At 34.9% G+C, this 13567-nt stretch overlaps 1 protein-coding gene across 1 annotated transcript in view; it reads right to left on the reverse strand.

The window, feature by feature from the left end:
- The window catches only part of MSH3 (mutS homolog 3), a 124844-nt gene that overhangs the window by 95907 nt on the left and 15370 nt on the right, over positions 1–13567 (reverse strand). Inside the window, exon 8 of the mRNA XM_016123442.2 lies at positions 13357–13523. Within this exon, the coding sequence (XP_015978928.2) occupies positions 13357–13523 (167 nt within the window). The remainder of the gene's footprint in view (positions 1–13356; positions 13524–13567) is intronic.

Genomic DNA, 13567 nt, shown 5'->3' on the forward strand with positions numbered 1-13567 from the left:
AGTGAATGGATAAACAATTTTTGGTCTACTCATATAATGCAATACCACTGAACAATATAAACAAAGTACTGATAATACTTATCGGTAAGAGTAAACTTCACAGTCATTATGCTGAAAGGAGCTGGACACCAAAGAGTAAATATTGTAATGATTCCACACATGTGAAATTCTAAAAGAATCTGAAATATCCTATAGTGACAGAAATCAGTATTTGCTTGGAGTAGGAGTTGGAGGTGGGGCTAAAATGACAGCAAAGAGGCACAGGAAACTTTCTAGGGAAGATGGAAATGTTCTACTTTTTAAATGGAGTAGTGGTTATACTAATGTATGTATCTGTCAAAATTAACTGACTCATCCAGATAAAATGTGTAAATTTTATTGGATGTAAATTATATTTGATCAAAGTCAATGAAAAATAAAGCTTTCAATATTTGCCATATAATTTATAGCTGAAATTTTCCTATTAAAAATATCTGAACAATGAGACTAATAAATTCCTGGGCAAATATGTATTCCAAACACATTCTGAGGAGTAAGAGTTTATTCCAGTATTTATTCAGCAAAAAACAATGTTGTAGGGAAGTATCTCATTTGAAGTATCTCAATTAACTTCAAAAGGTATATTTCATATTTACATGTTTTGAAATGATCATATTGGCCATCCCCTATTTATATATATATAATATCTCTTGTGTTGTATATATGTGTACACACACACACACACACACACACACACAATGATGCAATCATTTTAACACAGGCAAATTAAAAAAATAATTTATGCTTTCTGTGGTTCAAAAAATTTATTTCAATTGCAAAACCACAAAATTATTACCTGACACACTTGCCTTTGAGAAAAAGCAAAAGAAACATTACTTTTATGAGAACACCAAAGACTTATGTAATCCTAAAGAGGACAATCAGCATTAAAATATTCTCAGATCAGTGGAAATGCATCTGAAACACTTTTTTCATGCATGATTAAAAGCATTTTCTCAGCAATAAACACAAAATCAAGATCATTTCACTCAGTTCATACGCCTTTTGAGTTCATTAACAAGCCCATGCCTGCCTCAGACATCCTAAAAAAACTAATCTTCCTAACATTTTCTCTATAAATACTAAGTCTAATATTATCCCAAGAAAGCACTGCTTTTAAAAAAAATCAACAAATTGACTATCTGGAATTCACAGTACAATGAATTAAAAATAATACACAAATAACACACCAGCTAACTGGTGCTTCCTTTTTAATTCAGTCAACAAATCTTTGCTGTGCAAAGTACTACACAGGGACAAATGGATAAAAAGAAATTGAATTGTGCTGAAATGGGTTGAACTGTGTCCCCCTAAAGTTCATTTGTGGAAGTCCTAACCCCCAGTACATTAGGATGTGACCATATTTGGAGACACGTTAAAGTGAGGTCATTAGGGCGGGACCCAGTCCAACATGACTGGTGTCCTTATAAAAACATAAAATTTTGGACACAGAGACACAGATAGAAGGAAGATGATATGAAGAGACACAGGAAGAAGATGGCTGTCTACAAGCCAAGGAGAGAGACTTGGAACAGATCCTTCCCACATAGTCCTTAGAAGGATCCAACTCTGCTGACACCTTAATTTTGGACTTTTAGCTTCAGAACTGTGAAACAATAAATATGTTTTTTAAGCCACCCCATGTACGTATTGTTACAGCAGCCCTAATAAAATAATGTACCATAATAAAGGCTCAACATCTATTTGGAGATGCTTATAAACAAATCAGTAGAATATCAAGAGGACTGAGATGAATGCTGAGGTAAATGGCAAATAAAAACACATACATACATACATATATACATATATATATTATGTATGTATGTATGTATTTGTGTGTGTGTGTGTGTGTGTGTATTCATTCTGCAATTTCTGGCCTAAATATTCTGACCATGGCTGATTTTAAACCATCAAAGCTTTAACAACCTGATAGAAAATTCTATCCTCACAAACCACTGCAAGCCAGCTCTAGCACGAACCAAAATCGCAGGCATCAGTATTTAATATCCACAGGTGATTCCAACATTTAGCTAAGGTTATAATGAGAACTAAAATTTGCAGGGCAGCATCAGAAAAGCAGTAAGATTGTTAGGATAGAGAATATTTTAAAATGGAGAAAACATACTGCACAATATTTAGCTGAAGAAAATATACTGCACGACGTAAGAATAGCTTATAAATGGTAAAAAATAAATGATAAACGAAAAATAAGACCTAACATTTACTGGGCATTTATTATGTTCCAAGCACTGTTCTAAGCCTGTTACATGTATTAACTACAACTCTATGAAATAGTTCTATTATGATAGACTTCTTTTTTGAACAAGGAAATTGAGCCACAGAGAGGTTAAAGTCCACAAGCTGTCTGGCCCCAGACTGTACTCACACCAAGTCCTGTGCCATCTCTCATCGTGCATAACACCTTTAGAGTGTGGCAATTAGTCTAGAGTAGCTAGAGCCCAGAGTGAGGAAGAAGAGACTGGGCGGGAGAAAGTGTGCCATACTTCTGGCCTTGAATATGGTACTTTACACAAGCAGTGGGTTTGTGAATCAAACTTCTGTAAAATGGATCATTTTTAAACCTTTTTTGCATAACTTGTTTTTTAAATACATCAAATGAGATTAGAATTGGAAATACATAAAAGTCTGTAAGTAAAAATCTCTCTGTGAAACAATATTACCATGCTGTGTCTAAATTCTGGTTGTTATATGTAAGGATTGCTTACTAGACAAAAACAAAACAAAACAAAACAAAAAAACCTATACTCAGTTTAGAGCAACCAGCTTGGCCTAGAACGTCTGAGAACAAAAGCAGGAAAATCATATAGATTCCCTAAGCCCCAAAGAAAATTCTGGAAGATGAGGCTGCACTCACTAAATATCTGGAGCACAGGCAGCACCAAGGAGGAAAAGCACAGGATTTCCACTTTTGAGGTTAAGAAAAAAGATACCCACAAATACTTCACATCATTACAGCCCCTGGGGACTACTGGATTTCAGCACTGTTTTCTACACTGAGCCAATATTTAACTTGGGACTGCAGTTCTAAAAAAACACTTTTAAATCTATGTGTTTGCAGAGCACTTTGACAAAGGCAGTATTTTAGTATATAAATAAGATAATGCAGGAGTAAATAAGACACATGTCCCTGAAGTAAAATCTACATATTGTTAGTAGAGAAGATAAAGTGGAAGGAAATATGCAAGCAGGAAGAAAGATGGAAGTTTGTCTCCTAGAAGCTCAGAGCCTTGGAAATAACCTAAGGAAACCCTTTCCTCTGCAGCCCCAGGAAAATGACAGAATGTAATGAGAGGCTAAGCTCTGTGACTCTCTGTAGCAATAAGTAGGTGGGAAGGAGGCAGAATATGACAATCAACCTGCAGGCCAAGCTGTTCCCACTGTTCCCTAACAAGTAGAAGAAACAGGATTTTATTCTGTATGGGTGGGCAGTCTCTTGTCTTATTCAATTTAATCACCCACAAGTAAACTTTGTGATATGTGGGGGTTGATAGTTAAGAGTTACATAAAAGACTGTAAAGTATACTTACCTATAATGTAATTCAAACATAAATGATACCCTGACTTAGCAACTAGAAATTTCTCAGACTTAAAAGGGGCAGTAATTCCTTTATCGAGTACTTCCAAACTTCCAATATTTCGGTCAGAACCACAACTAGTATTTACAATTCTATTTGCAAAAAACCTTATGTCTACTTACATAGTATAAAACACCTGTCATTTTTCAGCTACTTTGAAAAATGAGAAGGGCATCGGAAGAGAGGCAGTGGTCTGACCTAATTCCAGTAAATAGTACTGATTAACAAAAAGTTCTTTAAAGCCGCAACCCACATTTAGAAAAACATTTTGCATCATGATCCAGTATCCACACATACTGACAGTGTATTACTCTTTCTTTGCCTTTGCTATGGTTAACAAATTACTACAAACTTAGTGGCTTAAAACAATACACATTACCTTATAGTTCTATAGGTCAGAATTCTGAAACTGGACTCACTGGGCTAAACTCAAGGTGTCGGCAGGGCTGTGTTCCTTTCTGGAAACTCTGGTTCCCTGCCTTTCCCAATTTCTAGAAGCAGTCTACATTCCTTGGCTTGTGGCTTCTTCCTTCATATCAAAGTCAGTTTTGGTAGGTCAAACATTCACACTGCACCACTCCGACCTTTTTCTTCCTCTTCCACATAGAAAAGACTTTTGTGATTAATTGGGCCCACCTGGGTAATCCAGGGTACTCCCCCTATCTCAAAGTTATCAGAGTAGCAACCTTAATTCTACCTGCAACCGTAATTCCCCTTTGCCATTTAACCTATTTATAGGTTCCAGGGATTTCTGAGACATGGATATTTGGGGGGCAGGGAGGGAGCATCATTCTGCCTATGATAAAGATAGACAGAGACACACACACGCACGCACGCACGCACACGCTACTTGACCACCTGTGCCTGTTTCCTCATTTATAAAAATGTATAACTTATAAATTATATAGTAATTACTATATAATACTAATAACTACTTCGAAAGGTTGATGAGAAAATCACATGAGTTAATAGAAGAAGTGGTCATAGAATATACCTGGTATAGAGCAAGAGCTTCATTTAACTATTTTTTATAAATTCTTATTTCATCTTCGTTTAAAGTTTTCTCTCATTACAGAATGTATTTTCCCAACACCTGTCTAGTAATCAGACTGAGAGATGCTGTAAATGTAAAATATACACTAAATTTTGAAAACTTAGTCTATAAAAAAGAATGTAAAATATGAACAATATAGCTGTCTAACCAATGTACTGTATACTTGAAACTAATTTAAATAAATTTTTAAAAAGAATTACATGTTGAAATATTTTTAACATATCGAATTAAATAAAATGTATTCTTCAAATTCAGTTCCTGTTTCTTTTTACTTTTTTAATGGGACTACCAGAAAATTTTAAATTACATATGACTCACATTTAGGTCACACTATATTTCTACTGAGTAGGGCTGCTCTAGACAGAATATTCTTTCCCTCTCATGTACTCTCTTAGTATTCAGTCTACTTTCCTATCACACACTGTATCAATCTGCTTTGTTTTGGAGTGATTTCTTCATGAGCAGGCTCTCCGAAAAGACTGGAAGCCCTTAATGGGTAAAGCTCACAGATGAATCTCTTCACCTCAGTAAGATGCGTGATAACTATACAGTGAGTGCTTGTGCAGCTGAATGGAAAGCGAAACATTACTCAGTTAGCACATTATCTGTATACATCATTTGATTTATTGTTAATAGGAATGCCTAGAAATTGATTTGTCACTCTAAAAAAACTTTTTCTTGGGTTAAAGACAGGATTAGGGTGTATAGTAAATGGAAAAACAAAGTTTCATAAAACAATGCTTAGCTTATTACATACAATGCACTCATTTATCTTCGACTCTATACTACTCTATCCATTTTTTTTAAAAGTGATCATTGAAACCCTTAAAATTGTTTTCATAATCCACTAATGCCTTGTGACCACAGTTCAAAAGGTGCCCTGATAGGTCAGGTGCAGGCCTTCTTGGCTGAACACAAACCATCTTAAAGACATCATCTGATACTTAGCATTCACGTGACCTCAATAGCTCCACCAGGTAAGGGATTAATCCAGTGGTGTGGTCATGGTCCAGCGTGGCCAGCAGGAAAGGCATGCAGGTCCACTCATGCATTCTTCTACGAGCCTTTTTATAGGGTTGGGGCAATCTAGTACACCACCATGTAGTATACCACCATGTGTGATTAGGGCACATGTCCACTCCCATGAGATGCAACCTAATACACCCACATTGAGTGTTCATGGCCCATATCCACTCCCAGCTCAGCCTGGCCAAGAGGAGTTGGTCAGAGTTAAAGGTACAAAGTATAAGGAAGAGTTCATGATGACACCGAGGGAAAGAACTCTAGAAACTTGCCAGAGTTTTTGGAACTGCTGGGGTGTGAGGTGCTCCCAAACAAACCTAGAGAAACATCATCAAGTTAAGTATTATGTATATTAAATCAAACTATATATTAAATCAAGTACTAGACAGGTGCTTTTCTTAAAGAAGGCAAGGGAAAAAGGAAGTAAGGAAGGTAAGGAGTAAAAGGGAGAGAGGAAAAAAATGGTAAAAGGGAAAAAACATACCGAGACTTCACAGACTTTTATTACACTAGGGATCAAGACTTGGGCTACCAGCTAAAAAGAACCCACAAAAAGAAGATGAGAGGGAGAAAAAAATTCTTGGCCTGAATACAAAAAATGAGAATATATCAGAATAATCAAGAAAAATAATGGAAATTGGTAAGAAATCTCCCCTCAGCAGAAGGTTTGACAGGATAGAGTCATTGAAAAGATTAATAGATACATCTAAATCCAGAAAGGTGCAGAGATAAGATGCCCATAGGGGCTCTGAACAAAATTAGTATCAAGTTTCTGATTTAAGAAAGACAGTGAAAGGAAACCTTGCTAGAAAGGAAGAAAGTGAAAGTAATCTCTCTTTAAACTATGAAGAGGGAAAGAGGGAAAAACAACTGGAGAGATCCTGAGGACAGAGGCTACCTGCATTAAGAGTTCAATTGAGGAGATTTTTATATTTTATTTTGCTATTAGTTTATATCCTAATGATAGCAGAAGGCGGATTTACTGGCATCAAATAGGGCTTGGGATCTAGCTGGCTTTGCCATGTACTACCTCAGAGATCTTATAACTTTGGAATGAAATATTTTAGTTAATTAAGAGATTTTATGCAATCAAATCTTCAACCCCAAATGAACAGGTGTATTTACAAAAGTAGAAGTAGTAAAACACTTCTGCACATCTCACACGACTGCTTCCAAACTTTCTCTTCTTCAAGCAGTCTGGCCTTGCCTTGGAAGTAATTTGTAATAATCAGTAAGGTCACTCTTCTAGACTCCTCAAATGCTATTTCTTCCTATTCAACTACTATTAATGAACCCATCACATGTACACACCGTTTATGCTGTTCAAGTAGAGATATTCCTGCAGAATTACACTCAATGAAATGCATGAAGAGGTTCCTTATTTAGATAAACCCCACAGCAAACATGGTCTTCCAAAAAGAAGTCAATGAGGTGGCTATATCTATATCATTTAAATATACATTTATTATGTTATATGCAGAAATTTCCAGCTACTGCAACAATCTCTCTATATTTATAAAACCTAAATCATTTTCCTAAGAAAAACAAATATAGGAAATACCCATTATTCTCCTTATTCCAAAAGTCACTTGTTTAATCGTTCATTAATCAAGCATTTATTAAGTACCTACTATATGTGACCTACTATGATAGCTGCTGGGGACACAAAAGGTCATTATGACAGTTTCTACCATTAGTCATCTCTTTTCAGTCTTTTTCACAGGAAACTTTTTATCCAACCCTTCCTTAATATTGCTTTGTCTCTATTGTTTCACCCTTAATTCTTTTCACTTCACTTTCAATTACTTTTCCAAACCCTGGACTGTCCTGCCTCAGGCTGCTATGCTCACCCTGGCAGAGCAGCCAACCAAATGAGTGTCTGCTCCCTAAGAACACCATACTCTTCACACCTCCCTCTGCCCTCCTGTCGTTCTGCAAGTCTCAGTTCTGGCATACTCCTCTGGGGAGCCTCACCTAATTCCTTCAGGCAAAGGTTGTCGTTCTAATGCTACTGGTCACTCTATAAGACCCTAACAATCAGCGCTTTCCTCGTAATTGTTTACTTCCATGAGGACTACCCCTTAAACTGTAAGAATCTGGAAGGTAGCAATCTTGTTATTTTTATATCTTCACCATCTAGTAATGAACTCGGCACAGAGCAAGCTTCCAGTAAATGTTTTTGAGAATAAATAAATGTATAATATGCAACTCAGAGGATACGTGAATAAGTTGAAAACCTACTGGAAGCATCAATACAGATATGTTTTAGGGATAAGAAAAGAATACTCAATTAAAATTTACTGTTAGCTATCAAAACTAATAAACATGAAGGAAGAATAAAATTTCTTAATTAGAAAGGTGAGCCATTATGAAAAACGGAAAGCAACTCATCCTCAGGGAGTTTAAGAGCCATTTCTAGGCCTCAAATTCATCATGTGTATTTCTCGAAAATGAGTTTAGATTTTTTTTTTTTTTATTCAAGCAATGGTCTCATTTATGTTGGATTTATTTCAAACACAAATACAGAATCAAAATGACAAGATAAATGCGACAAGTTTTGCACTTAAAAAATGTGCTCCAACGCATTTCTCTAACTTAAGTCCCTCCTCTTCTACCTTCAAAAAACTGCCACATTGACGAGCACATTGCTACTATAACCCAATAGTTTTTATTAAATCAACCCACATTTTTTAACTCAAATAACAACTTAAGGTTCTTTCTATGCCATAAAAATTGATGAATCATAGGTTTGTTTCAGTAATTGCATGTTTTTAGTATACCTTAAGTAAATATTTAACTATGAAAGTAAAAACTATTTGTGAACCACTTAGACTTCTATCAGGTAAATAAACTAGGTACAACTTGGCTCTCCCTATATAACCCACTTACAAACCAACCCTGGCTCCTGGGCCATTCCTTTTTCAACTTAGGTCTCTGCCCATGATTTAAGCCCTTCTCTGGTCTCTCTGAATTCACTTGGTATTGAGTTTCCTTTAAGTACTTTTGATTTTTAATGTTAAATAATACTTAACTTTCTTTATAAGCAAGGAAGGAGAAGCTTCATGAGAAGGTAGTATGACTTCATCATCAGTACAACATCTGAAACAGATTTAATTCCAAAACTAGTACTTATTAAAATTGTTAAAAAGTTTTTACTTATAAAAATATTTCAGCAATGGCCATGCCACCCTGAACAAGCCCGATCCCGTCTAAGCAGGGTCAGGCCTGGTTAGTACTTGGATGGGAGACCAGCTAGGAAGACCAGGTGTTGTAGGCGTAAAAAATAAAAAATAAGAGATTGTAAACTGACAAGGTTCTTGCAATCTGTGAGGTCAAACAAGGGTTGCCTCACCTAAAAAAATAGTAAATAAATAAATAAAATATATTTCAAAACTAACAATAGAAATTTTTTTTTTAAAGTATAATTATACATAATATCACCTTAATGTAGGACTTTAGAAGTTGATCTTTTTAAGGGGAACTTTGCTAGCATGTGTGAGAGCTTGGACCACATTTTTTTCTGCAATGTTTCTCTCTATATATTCTCAAGACAAAAGGGAAGGGTAATAATCAAGTTAATAAAACTAATTTCCTAAGATTCAAACTGAAATCTTATAAGCACATTTAAATAAAAAAAGATAATTAAGAAAAATTGATAGCTTCTCATTATTTATAAATAAAAACTTTAGTTTAGTACCATCTTTGAATAAGTTATTATAAAGTACTTTAGATACAATGTAAATAAGTCTATACCTTGAGAAATAAACATTAATGTGAGGTTTCAGTAGTCTTTAAATTGTAATCCACAGAATATACAAAATCCTTCAGAGACCCCTTGTGGTCAAAGCTAAGAATAACAACAACAAAAAAGTGATGTACTTTAAAATGCATATTCTTTCACCAAGCCATTCTTCTGCTTTTTTTCATATAGCTTTATTAATCCTTCAGTATTAATAAAATAGCAACCAGTAAGTGACAAAAACTGCTGCTTTTACCTTCAGGTTTACGGCAGAAGAAAAAGAGGGGATTCTAAGTCTAAGACACAAGACTCTACCTATAACTGTTTAAAACAGACAAGATAATATCAAAAACAAAACTTTTCTCCTTGAAAATCCAATGCTATGTTGTTTACTGGTAGTAAATAGGGAACAGAATTTTGGCAAGCTATGCTGTTCATACTTAATTAAATGCATTCTCTATTTTTGTTGCTTTTTTTTTCTTTTCTTTTTTAATAAGGCTGGAATTTGTATCTCAGGTTGATAAAGGTTAAGTTTAATGGATGCTGAAATGGACCCACTAGCATTTAGGGGTAAATTAAGGTAGGACCACACCTCTCATAATCAAGCAGAGTAATACAAAGTAAATTAAAAATTGAATGCTAAAAATTAAATTTTAAAAGAAAAACAAATTGACTAAAACAAAATATAGATGATTATTGAAGTACTTTCAGAATGAAGAGAGATCTAAGTGTAAAAATAATGGCATGCTACCATAAACATGGAGGACTTAATTGGTTCAGTCTACTAAAAGCACATACAAATAGTGAATTAAAATATAATCAAAACCATTTAAGAGTCAAAAAAAAAAAATAAAGAGAGAGAGAGAAAATCCCCAAGGGTCAAAAACAATTTGAGAAATAGCTGTAGGTGGGAGATGACACCGTAAAGGGCATAGCACTGAGAGTAGAATAAGAAGGTCCGACGTACTTCTGATCGGAGTTCCAGGAGGGAATAGGAGAGAAGCAGTATTAAAAGAGAGAATGACTGATAGGAAGAATTCCGCTATAGAGAACTTTCTACACTAGGCACTGTTTCAAGCACTTCACTTATATTAATGTATTTAATTTTCACAACAATCCTATGAGGCAGACATTCTTATTATCCCTATTTTAAAGATAAGGAAATTGAAGGACAACACAGTTGAGTAATTTATCCAAAGTCACACATTGGAAAGAGCCAATTCTCCAACCCAAACCCTATGTCACAGGAGCCGCACTATTTGACGGCTTGACTTCTGAATCTCCACTACTCCATTCTGCTCACAGATATTGATTAGCTTTAGACATTCCACAGAAATGTGGATTAAATTTTGACTTTGCTTAGTCCAATTTGCAAATAAGATAAAAATTACATGTGGTCAGTAAACACAGAAAAAATTAAAACTGTCAATGATAATCAGAAAAATGCACATTAGAACAAGACAAAGGCATCTATAGAATTTGTAAAATCCACATATGACACCCAAACTATCTTTGGTATGCTAAATGGCTTTTAAATCTCATTTGATAAATAAACATTTAGGAATATCACTAGCCAATGCTGCAAAATAATTCAGTTTTGGAGATATCTTTGTGGAATGTTTTGATATTGCATTGAATTTTGCCTTGTTTAATAAAATTAAGCAGGTCAGAAATAAAAGTGTTGATTCGCTGATCAACTTTAATCTTTTAATTATACTTGACCCTTGAACATCCGTTTGAACTGTGCAGGTCCCCTTATCCATGAGATTTTTTTCAATAAATACAGTTGGCTTCTATATCTACAGATTTCACACAAATGGATTCAACCAAACCAGGACTGAAAATAATATTTTCAAGGTTGGGAATCTGAGAATGAGGAGGGCTAACTGTACACATTATTCTACACAATTTTATATAAGAGATCTGAGCATCCATGGATTTTGGTAACTGCGGAGGGTCCTAGAACCAATCCCTCGCAGATACAAAAACTTAACCTATTGTGGTTAAATTCTGGGGGAGCCAAGTTATATCGCAGATTTTCGACTGCCAGGGGATGGGTGTCAGTGCCCCTAATCCCTGAGTTGTTCAAGGCTCAAGTGTATATCTGAGTTAAGCAAATAACCCCTTAGTTATAAAGAAAAATGAACAAAATCAAAGATCTGAAATACTAGAAATTAAGTGCTAAAAGACTTTTAAAATTTTTGAGATTTTAACTTTTAGCTCTTTGAGAAAGCTAAAAACTTGATATTACCACTTAATAGTCTATTGAATAACTTTTACTTATTCAAGTTTGAACTCGCTGTCAGAAAAGGATTAAAAACAAAATAAGGGAACTTGTTGCAGAATTTTTCAGCTATCCAATTGGCAGAGATTATTTAAATGATCACCCCTAATGTTAGCAAGGGTTCAAACAACTCTCCTATACTATAGTTGTAGAAGTATAATTTGATATTACTAATTCTGACAAGCAATCAAGAGCTTTATAAATATTTATACCTCTGACCCAGTAATTCCACTTTTGAAAATTTAACTTAAAGAAATAATCGGAAACATACACAAATATATCAATGCTTGGACATTTGTCATAGCAATATTTATAATACTGAAAAAAAATGAATGCAACGTAACAAAAGGGGAATGAATAAATTATGATCCATTCAGATGACTGTCATTTGGTTTTCATGAGTACCTACTGAAATGTTAGCAGATAAAATGACATTCTCCAGAATTTGTTTCAAATAAATACTCCAAGGAGGGAGGGAATAGGGGTATGGATGAAATGAGATTGGCTCAGCTGAGAAATGTTGCAGCTAGCTGATAGATTCACGGGGGTTCACTACACTATTCTGTGTAATTTTGTATATGTTTGAAATTTTCCATAATAAAGTAAAAAATATATGGAAAATTTTAATTGAAAAAAAGATACAAAACTAATTTTGTAACATGAATCAAGTTCATAAACAAAAAATAATATACATACATGAAAATAATACACCAAAATATTTAACAGTAATTATCTCTGGGTTATAGGATTTGACTTATTTTTATCTTTTTTTTGGTAACTCCCAAATTTTCTAAAATAAACATAGACTAGCAATATAATCAGGAAAAATATAAAAGCTTCTTTGAAGGATGTTCGAGTCAAATGATCAAGGAACATTCTTAACTCTCAGAACTAAAAAACACAGAACTTCACTTAATCAATTAGTTTGATTTTCTAACTGATTTGTCAACCTACTAAATGAAAAGCTTTATGGGGCTCTCCTGTGTAGTCTAAAGCCCAAATTCCTCCATATATAAAGTCCTCTTCACTAGAACCCCAGTCTCTTCTCCCACTACACTCCTCGCAGTGGCAGTATGCAATCTTCCCAACAAGGCGCCTTCATGCTCGTCACCTAATACATCACACTCTGTGAATCCAGGTAGGTGTGTAGCCATCCGCCTCTCCTGTTGGATTATAAACTCTGCCAGACATAGACCACAGCCACATGTTCTTCCTCTAAATGCCACAGTGCCTAGCACACTGCCTAACAAATAACGGGTGTGACCTTGGATCTAATAAATAAAACTCACGGACATAGCCACAAATTGAAACTTGCAGCACAGGGACAGCATTTTCAAAATTATATAAACTCTCTAAGAAATGAACTCTAAATTATCTCCAGAAACTGAAGATTAATTAGCAAATAATATCACTAAATCCCTTTAAAAAGATCACCTTCGAAATCCCACATTAAGGTGATAGTATGTGCAGTTCTGTTTTTCTTTTCTGAAATTTCCACTATTGCTTACTGTTGAAATATTTTCATAAGTAAAAAATTTTTAGCAACTTTAACAAGTATCCATTTGGGAATTAAATCTAAGTTTCAGAATCTACATTATTCTCCAGTGATGTGCCAACTTACCTAACAGCTGTGGCTCTGTGGATGAGCATCTCTGTTTGCTCTGACAAGTGCGATGGAAGCAGCAGCTCCACTGGCTGCAAGCTCAATATCCGAGTTTCTAGTTCTGAACGGGAGGCGGAGTCCTGGAAACTATCAAAAACAACCTCACCTGTGGCAGGCTGCACTCCCTGAAAACAAACAAAAATATAATGTCACAGAAAATATTTTTTCC

The sequence above is a fragment of the Rousettus aegyptiacus genome, unplaced genomic scaffold (assembly GCF_014176215.1).
Source record: "Rousettus aegyptiacus isolate mRouAeg1 unplaced genomic scaffold, mRouAeg1.p scaffold_m13_p_8, whole genome shotgun sequence".
In the NCBI taxonomy this organism is placed as follows: Eukaryota; Metazoa; Chordata; class Mammalia; order Chiroptera; family Pteropodidae; genus Rousettus; species Rousettus aegyptiacus.